Source organism: Dermacentor andersoni, chromosome 1 (genome assembly GCF_023375885.2).
Source record: "Dermacentor andersoni chromosome 1, qqDerAnde1_hic_scaffold, whole genome shotgun sequence".
In the NCBI taxonomy this organism is placed as follows: Eukaryota; Metazoa; Arthropoda; class Arachnida; order Ixodida; family Ixodidae; genus Dermacentor; species Dermacentor andersoni.
This window is the reverse complement of record NC_092814.1, coordinates 245,979,641-245,996,855: the sequence shown is the minus strand read 5'-3', so window position 1 is coordinate 245,996,855 and position 17,215 is coordinate 245,979,641. Positions and strand designations below refer to the sequence as shown.

At 46.4% G+C, this 17,215-nt stretch overlaps 1 protein-coding gene across 9 annotated transcripts in view; it reads right to left on the bottom strand.

The window, feature by feature from the left end:
* Window positions 1-636: 636 nt before the first annotated feature.
* Window positions 637-17,215, bottom strand: part of GAPcenA (GTPase activating protein and centrosome-associated) — a 148,026-nt gene continuing 131,447 nt past the window's right edge. For all 9 annotated transcript variants that reach the window (XM_055063597.2, XM_072284054.1, XM_055063599.2 and 6 more), the window contains 2 exons: window positions 14,988-15,245; window positions 637-4,312 (listed from right to left, as the gene is read on the bottom strand). In XM_055063597.2, the coding sequence (XP_054919572.1) occupies window positions 4,166-4,312; window positions 14,988-15,245 (405 nt within the window). In that variant the 3' untranslated portion in view covers window positions 637-4,165. The remainder of the gene's footprint in view (window positions 4,313-14,987; window positions 15,246-17,215) is intronic.

The following is a 17,215-nucleotide window of genomic DNA, read 5'->3' as shown; positions in this document are numbered from 1 at the left end:
TGCCACAGTGTCAACAGAGTAGAGCAGTGCTTCATTAAGTGCGCTTGCTTATTGCTTTGCGATCCATTCCATAGGTATTCTGTGCCCCTTACTACGATACTCGCTCTTTGAAGCCATGTGCCAGCGGTGGAATAACAGTTGCTCGGGTATGACCAGTTTTACATCCTAAAGCTACACTGGTCAATGAGAGCAACCGCCATGGTGGGCTCAGAATTAATTTCAGTGCACGAGTGCATCCACAAGGGCTTGCTCCGAGAACCTGGCTCCCACCAATACTGGTGCGAGCCCGTACAAGAGCACTTTTGAGCATTTCTCAGAATTCTTAATTGCCCGCTCGTAAGCACCATTAAATTTATGCATTTGAAATACTTTTGGAAAGCAGCAAGGAGAAAGCTCTTTGCCTAATGCTTAAACTGACCAGATTTCTTGGACCACAAAGCGAGGTGGGCAGGGTTGCTGCATGGATGCAGGAGGAGGAGAGAGAGTTAACTAGTGTTTAAAGACATACTACATACAATGCACCATACTTGTGGTCAGGTACGCTGCTTAGTTGAGTTTTTCGTTCATATTGGTTGAGGAATATATCGAGTCAAGTGTGTGGCTTGAAGAACATATTGAAGAGAGGTGCTTGCAGGCTTGTGTAAAAAGTGCTGGATTTATTTCCGATGTACGGCGAGCATACTGTGTTGCTCTCTGCTTTTTGACACTGATCACAGGTCTATCTGGCAAAGCACAGGCTTCATCTAATTTTTTGGGTCGTAGACAGGCAGATGTATATGGTCTCTAGACTCCTGAAACCAAACCATCAAATCCATTCAAGGAGTGCTATTCGTGATGCAGCGGAACAATCTTTTGTTGTGTCAGTGTTGCAGTGTCATTGCTTATGTCAAGGAGAACTGCGGCCACAGGACAACATTGCTAATGAAACATTGGTGTTGCCTGGGACACAAAAATGGGACAAAACACACAGCTGCTGGGACAGTGGGACTGTAGCACTGAATGCAGGACATGTCCTGCCTACTCTTTCTTCTCACACCTGTTGTAAAAATTGGTCAGAGCTAAACACGTTAGGTAACAAGGGCCAAACTAGTTATGAAGACATGGGCTGACAAACCAATGTTAACTGTGGAATAGAACAGCAAGAACATTCAACTCTCGGGTATCTCCAGTAAAACCTGTAGCAGAGCATCGGATTTAACCACCAGACATACTGTGCAATACAGTCCCTTGGAAAACATGGACCTTTGAGATTTTGTTCTTGGAGTGGGAGGAAGCAGCATTTTTATGTCTAAGCAATTGAAATTTTTCAATGCAGAGTGCACCATTTCCACGTATAATTAATGCAACTTTAATGACACTTGGGCTCCCTGAAAAGGTTTGTTGTTCACATACTTGCATCAGTGGTAGACTTGAAGTTGCAGCTTATAGCCTGCAGCCTTTAATACAAGTGCTAGCTTCAATAAGGAAGTGTGAATACCTAAGCCTAGGTACGCAAGTGTGCCAGAAACTTCCCATCATCAAGCTGTTTTGACACCTTGCATTTGCCTGACAAAATGGAGGTAATTATTTCCTTCATTTTGCCATCACAATTAAGGTAGCTTGCATACACCATGCAAGTGAACTTCTTTTTCTGAATTAGATGTAGAACATATTCTGCGTCAAAAATTATATAAAAACATTGTGCAGTTGCAGGTGCATCAAACACAGGGTAGATAAGAGCAGAAGTCGGTCACTAACCAGATCACACTGCTTGTTGATTCCACAGGAAATCGCCTGCTGCTACAAAACATATTTTACCATGAATGCATGGGAGTCTTGCTCTAAATGAGCACTTGCACCTTGCAATGCTCACTTGCCGTCTTTTTGTTGTGTCATCCTTGGCAGCTCTCTGCATTTTTCTGCTTTCCCCATCATGAGAAACGATGAGCTATATAAGCACAATAAATAATAAATATTTACACTGCCATGTGCACACTGAAGACAACTGGCAAACCTATATAAACATTAGCAGTGAATGTAAAGCACTGCTCTGTAGCTGACTGTTAGTTCATGCAGCTATGCTTAACACCTCTGAGGCAGCACAGATAGAGGTGACATTAAATGAGAGACGGCACAAAACTTTTGCTGTGCATAACCTATTAACATAAGTACCAAAACTTAATAAAGACAGAGGCAATCAATGACAGTAACATCCAGTGTTTCCACCACTGCCTAGAACAATCTACCAGGCAAGATTGCACCGATAAGTAGTAACTGGTGGCTGGCACTGACCCATGAACTGATTTCATGCTTACAGGACACACAAAAGAAAAGCATTGCAAATCATTGGCTATGAATACCAATACATATTTGAAATATGTAAATAAAGGGTGAACAGATAATACAAGTGAGTGCTTTAGGAAATGAAATTACAAACTGCAACCTTGAATGTGAATATACCTTGGATGCACCTAAAGGGCACTGCATGATCAAACAGATGGGGAAAACAAGCCCTCTAGCTTTCTTGAACATCTGGAGCAAGTATTATTGTGCCTCATGTTGATCTGTACAACATAGCATCTTATGGAAATCAAGTACAATAATGCACTACAGATCATTTGAAACGTCAAAACCCAAATAGCAAAGGAGTTTCCCCACCAGAATTTTTTGATAACATGTTTAGATATGCAACTCCCAGAAGCACAGGTTACAAGGCAACAAGAGGCACTGAGTGCTATTCACAGTGAAGTCCTTGCATCTCAGTGCACAAGTTTCAGTGCCCATGAAAGGAATTGCTTGAAGTATGGGGCTTTTATTGCCTGGTGTGCCATTGATGACATAAAAAAAAAGCTCTTTAATACTGTACAATACCATTCAATGGCATATGACAGACTGAGCAATGCAGCTTGCATCAGTATTGTCTTGACGGAAAAGGTTGATGCATATTTTGCGAAGACCATAGACAGCTTTCTATTAGGAGAGAAACAAAAGGCAGTACATAAAAATGTTCATGCAAAGTATCAGAGTTGAAACTCTGCCAACTTTTGGTACTGGTTTGTTAGTTAAGACAGGAACCATTACATGTGGTATTCACTCATAAAAAGTACAGGCTTTCAGGTAGAGCGCAGTTACATTAAAGATGGTACTAGCTTGAAGCTTTTCACACCTTTTGTGACCGTCACATCCAAAGGCCTTTTTAATTTTACAGTTTCATTTGTCATTACATAACATACCAAACACCGGGCATTGTCCAGGTAGCCTAAAGCCTTCCAGTCACAGAACCACTGCACATCAAGCATCATGTGACACAGGAATGTTGCATTGTTGAAATGGTGCATAACTTGGGCCATTGTTGTGCTGGAGGTTTAGCAAGACTGACTGTCACAGCTAACAAGCTAATGGAATGTCACATCAGTGAGACTAGCAAGTCACAGGGACAAAGCACAGATTAGCCTTGTTTAGTAGGCATCATTTGAGTTGAGGGAACGTTCATACTGCCAAAAGCAAGCAGACTACTGCTTCAGATCTGCAGCTGCACGTTGTTGAAGGCAAGTTGTCGAATTTCTGTGCATACAGAGAGTCAGATCGCCAGAGCTGCTGTACTGGCCAGCCCTTAGTGGAGGATGAGTAATTATTCCACAGTGCTTTATGTCTCTAAGACCACCCACAGCAGGAGGTAACCATGAAAGGACAAACACCTTCAGGATGCCCATATCACATGCACTACATTCGCATTCTCTAGTGCTTTGGACCAAGATCAAAAGACTAGTGATGCAGTGCTCACTGCCTCCAAATGTCACTGAAGAAAGCTGTCACAACTATAGCAGTCCTCAAAATTGACAAATTCAATAATTAAAATGTCATCTGTTCCCATTACAGTGGTCAGTTTCCAAGTTGCTGCCACAGTTATTAACTACACCCTTTGGCAGTAGCAGCTTGAGGTAACATCAGCAAAAGCCTTCGTGAGTTGTTGACTGGGGCAGCAGTGAGCCTTTCCAAAAGCAAAACTATCGGTTTGTTGTGGCACTGTCAGATTTCACTGCCTGGCCTTGGGCTCTTCAGGTATGGGCAGACTGGTGCACTGGCCAATGTCCCAGATACAGTCTTATCAAGTGGCTGTCCTTATGGTTGATGTAGATACAGCCTCTGCTGACGTGGGTCAAGAGCCCACAAGAGACTCGCTCCATCAGGGAACCGTGGGCTCTTTTGTGAGCCCAGAAGCAGAAGACTCCTTGCGGGCCACCTCACGAATAGAAGAGAGGGTTTTGTGCAGCCAGGTGCTCTTAGATGCCTGTAGCTCGGCTGAAGCACAGCTCAGCTGATGAGTCAAGTCCTGCAATAAAGCACATCAATTATGCCCAGAAGAGATTGAATAAGATAAAGCTGTTAGGAGCGAGAATGGCCTTATTTAGGTGCCAAGTACCATACTCAAGCACCAGCATTTTCCCAAATGCCAACGACGGCTTAATTAATTCCCAGAGAGTGGTGATTTTTACCCATATGTAAAGTGAGCACATTTCCTGAACCACAAATTGCAACCAATTCCCACTGGTTGCAATTCATGATTCTGGAAGTCTATTGAAACTGTTGTTGGCAAGTTGAAAGAATGGACATCAGGATACAGACATTATGTGGTGTAAATTCCACTTCCTGGTTTGGCTTTGGTGCAGTCTCATTTTCTGCTTGTAGAGAGTGCTGCCAATGGAGATTTGGAGTTTGAAAGAGTCAATCAAGTGTTTGTTTCAGTGAAAATTTTGAGAGCTGTATTTCCAAGCACTTCTGAGAGCACAGACAACATCTGCAATTCAGTGCAAGAGTACCATGTTTCCGCTTTGCTTTTACATTGATTCCATGAGTTGCTGCAGCTGGTAATTACCCATTCTGCAGTTGTGGACAGGCTGACAACAGTGCTTTTTTTTTGTATGTACGTACAACCACAGCATGTGAACTTGTGTGTGCACCTGCCACTGGTCATTTAGCAAGACAACAGTTCCTTCACAGCATTTGGCATCACTGCCTAGGTATGGAGAGCACTGCAGCTTGGCATCAGCCAAGGGAAAAGAGCACGACAAAATACCACCACTTGTGCAATGGGACTACGCCTATAAAGGTGGGATGTGCTTTGCTCACACTAGGATGTCTAGACACTTTGTACTTATTTATTTAAAAATACCTCACAGGCCTAACAGTCATCGAGTAAGGGGGGTCTAGTTATTACAATGAAAGCACAAGCAAACTAGTAAGGAAAAGGGTTACGAAGCAAGTGAACATCAGAACACAATGCAACAAAGCAAACTGCAAAATACAAAACGAGGTTCCAATGCAAGTGGGAAAAAAACAAAAACAACCGCAACACAACAGAATACATTTGCAAAATAAACATTAAAAGAGCATTTGAGTGCAAGTGAAGAAGAAAATGCAACACATCACAGAATAAACAAATTAAGAACTTAAATGATGAATCCATGTTATAGCGCTATTGCAGAAAGTGTACCTCAAGCTTGTGATGAAATACATTCAAGTTATTATGAGAGGCGATATTACTGGGATGATCATTTCACATGATCTTCTGCATGGCTTGTGGAAGTGCGGATGTGTTAAAAGCATTTATGTTACCAAAGATTCACGTGAAGCTGAGGTGATTATGTAGTTTGCGTGATGTGAAAAGGGGACGTTCAAGGTGTAACGAGGCTATTTTATTGCTGTAGACGTACTTGTGAAACAGGCATAGGAGAGACATTTGACGGCAAATGGCCAAGTGCAACCCCTGAGGCTCTATGTCTTTATGCACATTCAAATGAAAAACCATTTGTCTTCCACATGCCCATAAGGATGCAAGTTGTTTCTTTAGTGTGCATATTATGCCTACCCATGCACACCGGCAAGCATTCGACCTTGTCCTGTTCTGTTTCGAAAGTATACAATAGATAAAAACGTTTTTTGAAGATTTGTGTCATTGAGGGACAGAAAGGTTGGAATTTTGACAAATGTAGATAAGACAGGGGAAAACTTTTATAATTGTGGACATAAGGGATTCGAGCTCGTGTCTTTAGAGTTGAAAGCCGCCATACTAACTGCAAAATGTAATTCCTTTCAGTTTGATCTAATACCGCCAAATCTATGCAAGTAGTAGTGTGGTCATGGAAATCTATCACTCCACAAAGTATACTAAAGCTACAATGTGTGGAGCTAATTTTACATCAAATTACGTAGTGAGTGCACACCCCTCCCCTCCCCTTCCTCCCTTTAGCACAGCAAGAGTGCATCGGAACGCTTCTGGGAAGCACTGTTGACAGCACAGATGCCCCAAAGGTACCGTATTTACTCGCATAATGATCGCACTCGCGTAATGATCGCACCCCTGAATTTTGTCGTCAAAATTAGATTTTTTTCATTTCCCGTGTAATGATTGCACCCTGAACTTGCCACAACGATATGTTGTGTGCCAAGTCTAGCTAATAATGATCGCGCTTACCATCTGTCGAATGCTACGCGAACGACTCTTCAAGACAAACCAAGCGGTCTGCATGCACCAAACATTCTTAAGTAGATGCCCCATTTCATTACTTTCATCACTTTCTGCACTTCCATGACAAAAAGAGGTACAACCAAACTTGCCTTTATTATGGGTAGGCTTTATAATGGTTGTGGTCAACAACAACAAAAAGGCGCCTTTCGAGTATTCTCATCTGCACTCGTGGGCAAGCAACAAATCGCGAGCGGCAACGATAGTAGCCACGTTTATACTGATCCATTAGAAGTGTATCCTATTCATACGCCGACGCTTGTAACACAGCTAAGATATTCGCCCACCCTTAGCGGAAACGTGCCGTATTAAGATAGTAGTGATGAAAGATGCCGCAGTTTCCGCAGCATGTTGGCCATGTGTTTCTATGTCACTGGCAGCTAAGCACGCCCATCTGTTTCTGCCCCCTGAAAGTGGACATGGCTATGTTATTACCGCAAACTTGCCGATATTAACGATATTATTCATTACTGATACAGAAGAAACTGTTTCAATGCACGTAACGTACTCATGAGAAGAAAAAAAAAATCGCGTTCAGCACGTTCGGCTTGCTCCGCCGGCCACCATTTTTGTTTTGGTGTCCCGCACTACATACAGCGGCAGCCGCCTATTTGTTCACCTGTTGTCATCCCGCCGCAAACGTGGGATGAAAAAAAAAAAAAAGTATTTTCGCGGGGGGGAAAGAAGAAGAAGTCGGCTAGTGCGGACGCTTTGACATCGGCTCCAGCTTTCATCAATGTTCTCGAGTGGGTCTCCCTGCGAAACCGGGCGAGTTATGCCTTAATCGACGTGGCACGTCAGGAGGACCCTGCCGATACTGGATTTTCGTCGGTGGGAGGACATTTTGTCGTTCTGCGAGTGTTTGGAACACGGCGAGGGTAGGCTTAGGCCTACTCCCGCGCATGTGGGACTTTGAATCCAGGACGGACGTTGTGGAAGGAGAAGAGATTACTCAGGAAGAGGCATGCGACGCGGGATGGAAGGTGGCGTACGGCCGCCGGCCCGGCAGGCGCAGGGAACAATATTCTTCGGGTCAAGACGGTGGAATTACAAGTGGCAGACGGAGGGACGGCGGCCGCACCGCCGCGCCACGCGACGCGATACGACGCGTCAACGCTGCTTCGAGGCCGCCTCGACTGCCGAGGGACACTTTTCGCATCATTGTCAGACCACGCGACGGCCTGAATGTTAACAAGGTCAGTAAAATACGCTTTGAGCAAGCCTTTGCCATGGCGGCATCCTTGGCTCCAGCCGCAATCGAAGAGGACACGATGTGTCCCAACGGAGTTCAGAACATTTTTGTCGTGTGTACTCCTCACGAGAAAAACGCGGACGCGTACGCCCGAGTGCAGCAAATCAGGCTCGGTGAAGGCACGTTTGGGGTGGTGGCGTACCTGGCCCCACCCGAGAATACGTGTAGAGGAGTCATAAGAGGAGTCGACGTGGAAGTCAGTGAGGCTCAACTCAGAGCGAGAATTGTAAATAATTGGAATCCGGGCGCTTTGGAGGCCAGGCGGATCAAGAACACTACAGCGGTGGTGGTACTTTTCGAGGGAATGAGGGTGCCCAACTACGTGGCATGCGGCGCGAGCATGTTTCGCTGCACGCTCTACCGACGCCACACGGAAGTCTGCTACGGTTGCGGAGGACTGGGACACCGGGTTGACGTGTGTCCCAACCCGGGAATCAAGTGGTGTCGCACCTGCGGCAAACGATCGCCGGCGGAAGATCACCAGTGCGATCCGCAATGCATGTTGTGCGGTGGCCCGCACCCCACAGCGGCCAAAGAGTGTAGGGACAAATTTCAAGTTCCATATATCGTCAGAAAAAGACGGCGGCAGCGGCGTCGACGCGCCGAGCAGCTGAAGCTGGGAACCAACGTCATCACGGCTGGCGGCAGGAGCCGCTCGCGTACGCCAGCTGTGCAGGAGCGCAGCACCGAAAGAAGTCGCTCTCGCACGCCAGCTGCGCAGAAGCGCGGTGCAATCAGGCAGCGCTCCAGATCAAGAGGACGCTCGGTGTCCAGCGTGCGGATCCAGGAGGAGCCTACCTGGGCGGACCGTGTCAAAGGGAAGAAGAAGGAGCCACAGAGACCCACGGAGGTAACGCGGTTGGCTTCGCCAGAGCATGGTAGTAGGTCGCACGTTGACGCATTACTTAAGGAAGTTAAGGAGCTTAGAGAGGAGGTACGCCGACTCAAAGCCGCCAAGGCAAACCCAAAGTCCATTGAAATCGAGGTGAGCGACCAGACGCCGCAGGTAGTCGAACATATACCCCGCGTAGGACTCACTAAAGCAAAGCGTAAGGCCCCCCTTCCTAACGACGAGAGCGACTCGGAAACGTCTGAGGGAGAGGTCCAGCAAAGAAAGATGTTGGAAGAACTACTTAGGATAAGTAGAGAAAATCAGGAAAGCGTAAAGCTTTTGATCCAAAGAGTGACTGTACTAAAAAAAAAGGTGGCGATTAAGGCCAAATCCAAGGTCCGAGCGCAAAGCAGGGCAGTGAATCACTCCGAGGTTGCTCCGGCGGTGGAGCAAGGTATGTTGTTGTAGCATCATGGCGGGCGATCATAAAGAGCTGGTAATATGGCAGTGGAACTGCGCTAGTTTTCAAAGGCGCAAGGCTCCGTTACGGCAACTTTTGGCGAATGAGGTGGAAAAACCGCAGATTTTGTTATTACAGGAGACACTATGTGACGACCCTACCCTCTCTGGCTTCAACACTGTGTCGGTCAGGAACGAGGCAGGCAGAGGACTAGCTACGATGATCAAAAAAAATCTAGCCTTTATTGAACATCCAATCCAATCTGGACGGGGTAAGACGGAGGCCCTTTTCGTGGAGGTTATACCGCACGGGCGTCTCAAGCAGAGCGTCTTTGTGCTTAATGTCTATAGCCCGCCGTCAGACCAGAGATAGACGTTTAACTCCCTGCTTAGGAAGGCGACGTCGATAGCCAAACACTCTCCTCTGATAGTTGCTGGGGACTTTAACGCCCCTCATAATGCATGGGGCTACGTCAGACGGACTGTAAAAGGAGAGAACCTGGCGAGGATCCTGGATGATCTTGCGTTTTCAGTAATCACGGACCCAAGGTTCCCCACTAGGCTGGGCATGTCAGTTGCGCGAGACACAACGCCTGATTTGGCCTGTGTAAGGAACGTAGGTAACGTAACGTGGGCCAATAAGCAGGAGAACCTGGGCAGTGACCACTTCATAGTAGCGGTAACATTAACGGTGGTCGCCCGACCGGCGAGAGTATTTCGAGTCACGGACTGGGAGGAGTTCAGGAAACTTAGGAAGGAGCGAGCAAGCACATTTTCCTCGTTTGACGAGGCTATCGAATCGCTAACGGAGGACGTCGAGAGGGCTACTAAGGTAGTAGAAACAGAAGCGGAGGTCCTAAGAATGGATCCGCACCTAGCGCATCTGTTGGAGACGAAATCGTCAATTCTGATGAGGTGGAAAACACAAAGGTTAAATCGTAGGCTGAGGAAAAAGGTTGCGGAGCTTAATAGAGAGATCGAGAGATATTGCGCGGAGCTCAATAGGCTACAATGGGACGAGGTCTGTGCGGCAGTAGACGGGTCCATGCGCTCAGGAGGGAAGTGGAACCTCCTCAAGCACCTCCTGGGCGACGCACAGACAAAGCATAATCAAAGGCAAACACTTAGTAAAGTCACACACCGGCACAAACAGGAGGGAGGTACTGAAGAGTCACTTTTGAATGCGATCGCGGATAGATACCTTCCTATAGGGCGGACGCAGGAAGAGGATTATCCGCAGATCGAGTGCGCGACGGTAGAGGAACTGGACGCGCCTTTCACAGAATCAGAGATCAGGGCGGTGATCTACAATTGAAACAGCAGATCGGCTTCGGGTCCGGATAAAATTTCTAACAGGCTATTACGAAACCTGGACGATAAAGCAGTGGAACTACTAACTAAGGAGGTAAACAGGGTATGGGAGACAGGACAGGTGCCTGACGGATGGCGGTCGGCTATAGTGACACTCATCCCTAAACCAGGAAAACCCCTTCATTTGGACAACATGAGGCCAATATCACTAACCTCGTGCATAGGCAAGGTAGCGGAGCACGCAATCTTGAACAGGGTTTCCGGGTACATAGAGCGCAGAAACCTCTTCCCACATAATATGGTTGGTTTCCGGCCCGGCCTCTCGACGCAGGAGGTTATGCTAAAGCTAAGGAAGCAAATCTTTGATAGCGGCACCCGGGACGTGAGAGGGATTCTCGCCCTGGATCTCACTAAGGCGTTCGACACAATGTTTCATAGATACATTCTGCAAGCCACGGCCGGGATAGGCCTAGGAGTCAAATTCCAGGCCTTTGTAAGGTCCTTTCTCATGAATAGAACTGCTACTATTCAGGTGGGGCCAATTCGGTCGAGCGTATACGGATTGGGAGCTCGGGGTACGCCTCAGGGATCAGTCATCTCGCCACTGCTCTTCAATATAGTCATGAAGGGTCTATCAGATAGGCTGGGCGGCCTCCAGGGCATAGGTCACGCACTTTACGCAGATGACATCACGATCTGGTGCCCAGGGGGCTCCCTAGATGAAATGGAGCAAGCTCTACAAGCGGCCTTGGACGAGACGGAAGCTTACCTCGCGGACACGGGTCTCAAGCTGTCTACGAGTAAATCGGTGCTGTTGCTTTACAGACCCGCAAGGCAAGGGGTTCAGGGTGTGACACCCCTCAACCGGCTACCCGTGGCATTATACGCGAATAATGGGCAGAAAATTCCTAGAGTCGACTCAGTTAAGATACTAGGCCTGCTCATAGACGCGAGGGGCTGTAATGCCAGAACAATTACCCACGTTACAGCCAAAACGGAGAATATGTTGCGGCTAATTGCTAGGGTGTCCAACCAAAAGAAGGGGTTAGGTGAAGACAACCTCCTTCGGATGTACAATGCGTTCCTCATGAGCCATATTAACTATGTGGCGTCAGCTCTAGTGTGGACAAAAACGGAAAAGACCAAATTAAATACACTCATGCGCAAGAGCATCAAGAAAGTGCTAGGCTTGCCTATTGCCACGAGCTCCGACAGGCTAGATCAACTCGGTATGCACAATAGCATAGACGAGATTATAGAGGCACAAGTCACTGCCCAGGTGGTTAGGCTATCATCGACCCAAGCTGCAGGCGAATTCTCGACGAGGTTGGCATGGCTCCTAGGATAATGGAGGACCAGCGTATAACATTGACATGAGAAACGAGGGCGACCTACCTAGTGAGGCCCTTCCCGCGGAACGTACATCCGCAGCATAACGAGGGTAGACGTAAAGCCCGTGCTCGAGCCATATTGAAGAAAGTTAGAGATGACAGAGACTCCGCGGTCTTTGTCGATGCGGCGCAGTACGGGAACAGGAGAGTGTTCGCGCTGTCGGTTATAGACGGGCGGGGGGGGGGGGGGGGCTTCGCTCCTCGGCCTCGGTCAGAGCGGCCACCGCGAGTATAGCAGAGCAAATTGCGGTTGCGCTGGCCTTGTGTGACGCAAAGCGTTCCTACATTTACACTGACTCGAGAGACGCAATCAGAACTTTTGAGTTGGGTAACCTCACACGAGAAGCGGCCTCTATTTTAGAGAAAAGGACTTGCCCCGGTTTTCATTATATCACGTGGTTCCCCGCACACATGGGGACGAACGTTCTCGAGGGCTTCCCAAACCTCAACGAGCTTGCCCACGACCGTGCGCGAGAACTCACGCGCCGCGACGGTCTGGAGGCTCCGGAGGGGAAGGAAGGGACTCAGCAGAACGATCCACTCCTCACATTTAATGAAATTACCAAACATTACCAACTTGGTCGGAGAATTTATCCTCTGCCTCACCCGAAGCTCAGTAGAGGTCAGTCAGCTACACTTAGAATGCTGCAGACGGGATCTTTCCCGTCGCGGGGATTCCTCAGTAGGATGTACTCGGATGTGGACCCTAGTTGTCCCTACTGCACTGAAACCTTTTGCTCAATGGCTCACATGCTCTGGCGATGTCCCGCGTGGCCTAACGACTTCCTCTCCAGCGAAGCTGAATGGGAGGAGGCCATCAGAAGCACGGTACTCCGAAAGCAAGCCCAGGCTACCCAGAGGGCCCAGGAAAGAGCGGAGCGTCACGGCGTTCTGTCCTTTACGTGGGCGCGGCCAGTGGCTACAATGGCCTCCCGTTAGGAGGTCCTGAAAGTAGCTCCTCAGGATTAAATAAAGTTCGTTGTCTGTCTGTCTGTCTGTCTGTCATTTCCGCGGGAAATTTAACCAGCATAATGATTGCACCCCTGAATTTGCATCAATTTTTTTTACAGGAAAGTGCGATCATTATGCGAGTAAATATGGTATAGCTACTAAAAAGGCGTAAATCTTAATGATACAGCTTTAGAGGTCCGTTATTAAGCATGTCACAATACACAAATGTGTATTAAATATATACTTTCTTTGTAATCATGCATTTTAACTAAGAGTAAAAACATAGCATGTGTAATAGAGAAAGAAGGAACATAGTTAGTCTATAGATGATCGATCGGGACCCATTCCTAATCGTTTAAAGAGATAGAGTTGAGCAACTGGACACCGCCATGCAAGCTCTTGTTGAAAATAAAACACGATGCAACACTCTCTTTTCAGTCCTTATTGAGTTACCAAAGTAATAATAATCAAGGTTTTGCACTTATTAGGAGGCAACAACAGCAATATCTGTATATTTTGTGCACGCAGATAAGTGCAAATCTCCTCCTACCATGCACTTAGGCACCGCTAAGTGCATGGCTCGCTCCGCACCCGCATCTGTTCATTGCTACGTGACCCAGTTACACACCGTCATCCTTCCACAAATGTGAGTAGACTTAACCCTTTCAGGGTAAATTTTTTTCGCCATATACGATCGCCCAGGGTCGATTTTTTTTTTTGCAGATTCCAATTCTTCTGAGGGACCTATTTCGAAAAAAAAAAAATTTGTGTAATGTTTCGAGGGTGACCGTAAAGTGAGAAAAAAATATTTTGCGTAGGTATACACGTACTGTTCATTCATGAATAACAACAATAAAGAAAGGAAATAAACTTATAAGAATTAAAAATTTGATGCATTGTTATAAACATAGTTTAAGGCTTAGAAAATGCGCATACGAGAATATTTTGCAACTCTCAACTGTTCCTGCTCTTACACTAATATTTATGTCCATAGCGTAATCAAACTGCGTAGGTGAGTGGGACTCAAGAAAACTTTGTGGTTGTGTACCCATCAAAAAAGCAAAACGTGTGACAAACTTACGCTAATCTTCATCTTATCGCCAACCAGAGGCAATTAGTTTTCGCATGTCTCCAAAAAAGAAAAAGGAAAAGAAAAGGAAATGCATGTACGGCGGCATCTTTCCTATGCGCACCCCTGTGAGCACTAAACGAGCGAGAAACAGGCAGTCACCCTTTGAGTGATTAGTAATGAGATAGCCATCAGTTTTGTGAGCGCAAGCAGCCGAAACCACCTGCGGAACAAAACCCAAACCGCCGCCTGCCTGCGTGTGCGCCAACTCGCGAGTGGTAAGTATACAGACCCGCAGGAGCAAACTAACTCTAAAACAAACCATACAATGAAAACAGAGAGAGGGAGATGCGAGAAAAAAATTCCCTGTATTCCCACATAGTGGTAGCACATGCCAGAAAAAAAGTTAGGAAATAGGTGCGCTTTTTAACCATACAGACTGCGCCGTAAATATACAGCATCAACCATTTTGGGGTTGTTCGTGGCACCGTATATTTACGTCACTGACCCTGAAAGGGTTAAGGGGGCACCCCACTCCAAAGAGCAAAGTACCCCCTTAAACAGACTGTAGTAATTCACTGCAATCGGCAATAAATTATTCCAGTTGGCATACCGCAGCGCAGTAGCTATTCGTCTGGGGTGGTACCCCTGATAGCAACACGAACAACTTGCATCACAAATGTAAACTGCTGTTGCTGCCTCTATCGCTGCATGTCTTGTTCCTCGAGCTTGTCATTGTCAATCAAGAACTGCAGCAGTTTGTCCGAGGTGCCATGTTCACAAAGCACACAAAATGCGACAGCAGACGCGGAAGCGACATAACACTCGTCAGATGACGCGTTAGCGCTCCCGGTTGCAGCCGTCTGAAATCATCATTAGGCTACACTCCAAAGGTGTCGTGCTGGAGCACACTCGAGTGCGTGGCTTTGGATTTCGGAGCGCGGTCACTTAATGTGCCTAATGTTAGATGTCACATTTGAAAATGTATTGCTCTTCCACGACAATGACACATAAAAATTTAACATATGAATGTTGAACGGATTCTTGAGAGATGGAGCTGCAAGCAAAAGAGAGCTATTGAAATACAAGTGCACGCATGTATGGCTGGGACTTCCTGACATGAGACTGCAAAGGATCAACTACTGCAATAGGGGAGTGAGAGGGTACCTGAAATGACTGGACTAGCCAAACAGCAACATAATATTAGGCAAGTGTACCTGATTGTGGCACTGAGCCTCGACGAGGGCCAACTTGGTCTGCGCCAGCTCCAGCTCCAGCTGGCGTAGCTGTGCGCTTTCCTGGGGCCGGCCACAGTCAACGCCTGATGGCTGCTGCGACTGCGGCCAGCCCTGTTCTCCAATGGCCCGCTCTAGCAGCGCTGCACAGCTGGGGCATGCACTGGCCTGCAGCGCTGCCAGCGACTCCTTGGCTCGCCGCTGCTCTCGCTCCAGCTGCTCGCTCAGCTGCCGACAGATCTGCACAACCATCTTGTGTGTCACCTTCTTCCCAGCTAATATACCGAGTGAGCCTACAGACAGGCTGCATGTTTGTCAACAGAGGAAGTGATGTGGCATAAAGTGTAACTGAAGGTACAGGGAAGGAGTGTAGATGCATGCACTTTTCTTCTCCACTCACTACCAGCGCCACGAGTAACCATTAGCAGCAAAAGTCTTTTGAGCACTCACATCCAAAAAGGTAATAATAATAATAATAATAATAATAATAATAATAATAATAATAATAATAATAATAATAATAATAATTCCAGATCCGAATGGGCCATTGTTTTTGCAGATTCCAAATAAATGATGTGTAGGTGCTAAGGTCAGAACTTGTAGGTGGAATTAAAACATACTCATGAGGCACCATTTGAAGATAGAGGACTCAGTTCATTTAATCCTAACCATGACCCTTCTGTTACATTTGCTACAAAGAGCTTGTAAACGTAAAGTACGTAAGGTATCCTGTGTCTCTTTGATGCTGGTCAGTTAAGTGTTGTGTTGGGTTTAATGGCGCATAAGCAACTTAGGCTATCATGCACCAAACGCAAGGTAAAATTTCTCTTCAAAAAGTTGGGTCACCTCAGCGGCGATCTTTGCCTGGGCAAGGATTCCGAGGATCCCAACAAACTAAAGACCTCAGTCTTCTTCTCAAATATGAGAAGGTGGGTGAGGTGTATACCAAGATGAAGTTGGGGATGCTGGTCAGTTAAGATTAGAACGCTGCTTGTTTATGATACACCTGAAACACGGTATGATGTGCAGTTTCACTCTGTTCTCCCAACACCAAAAGCACATTGCTTTGTGGAAAATGGTGTCAGCGTGTCAGTGTTACTTCAGTCTTTACAACAGATCGTGCACCTTCTTGTATGCAGTGGGAGGATAGTCCACAAGAAGGTGTGCTGTCAGATGGGTGAGGCCCAGGAAAGGACTGCCCTCGCTTGAGGGAACAGCTTAAACTCTCATATTTCTGCATGAGCTCTCATTCAAAGGTCTAATGAGCTCAACAGCAACACAGGGTGACCCCACAAAGGTAAAATAAGAATGCGACAGTAACGACCATCCAACTTGATCCACTGCCACAGTGAATGGCAACAGTTGTCAGCGTCACTGACCTTTACACTGTCTGTCAAATTCGCATGACTTCCATTGCTTTCAATATTATCAAGCATCAAACTGCCCCCAGAGCTTAGTGACTAAATCAGATGAAATGCATGCTTGATTGATTGATGGATATTGTTTTTTTTGGCACAAGGGGCAGAAATGGCTAAAGAGTGCCATGACACTTGGTGATGAATGGCAATGAGAAGATGAGTTGCAAATGGTGGATGCGAGATGGCTGTATATCGGCCTAAAAGTATTCTGAAACTGCCCCATTATTCAATAAATTTATCTCAACATTTGGTCTGTGGCATCCCTAGCAACCATAGAAGAAACTCACTGCAATGCTAAATTACAGCAGACAAGCGGAGCTTGCATTTAGCACTTAAAGAGCACGCCAGAGTGCAACAGACAATTTGGACTCATGTTAGGCATGATATTCTAAAGATTTTCAAAATAAATAAAGCTCATCTTTGGCATTTAAAGAATTGAACAAAATTCATGCCAGCAGAGTTTGTTGAAACTGTGCAAATTACACCCACAAGCTTTACTGTGGATTATGGAATGAATCCTGGGTGATCAGCTCTTCAGTTAACACTAAAACTTGCAGCAGGAGCACCACACATTTGTGACATCTCATTTTGCACATTGTGCATACAGTCCATACCGGACATATTGAACTCAAAGGGGATCACATGAAATAATTATATAGTACATCAATAATTCAAAATATAGAATATACCTGTCCAAAGCTTACCTGAAAATGCCACTTACCTCGAACAGTTACCCAAGATTGTTAAAAGTAGGAATTTACTGATTCATTTCTCCAAGGCCGTGTCAAATGC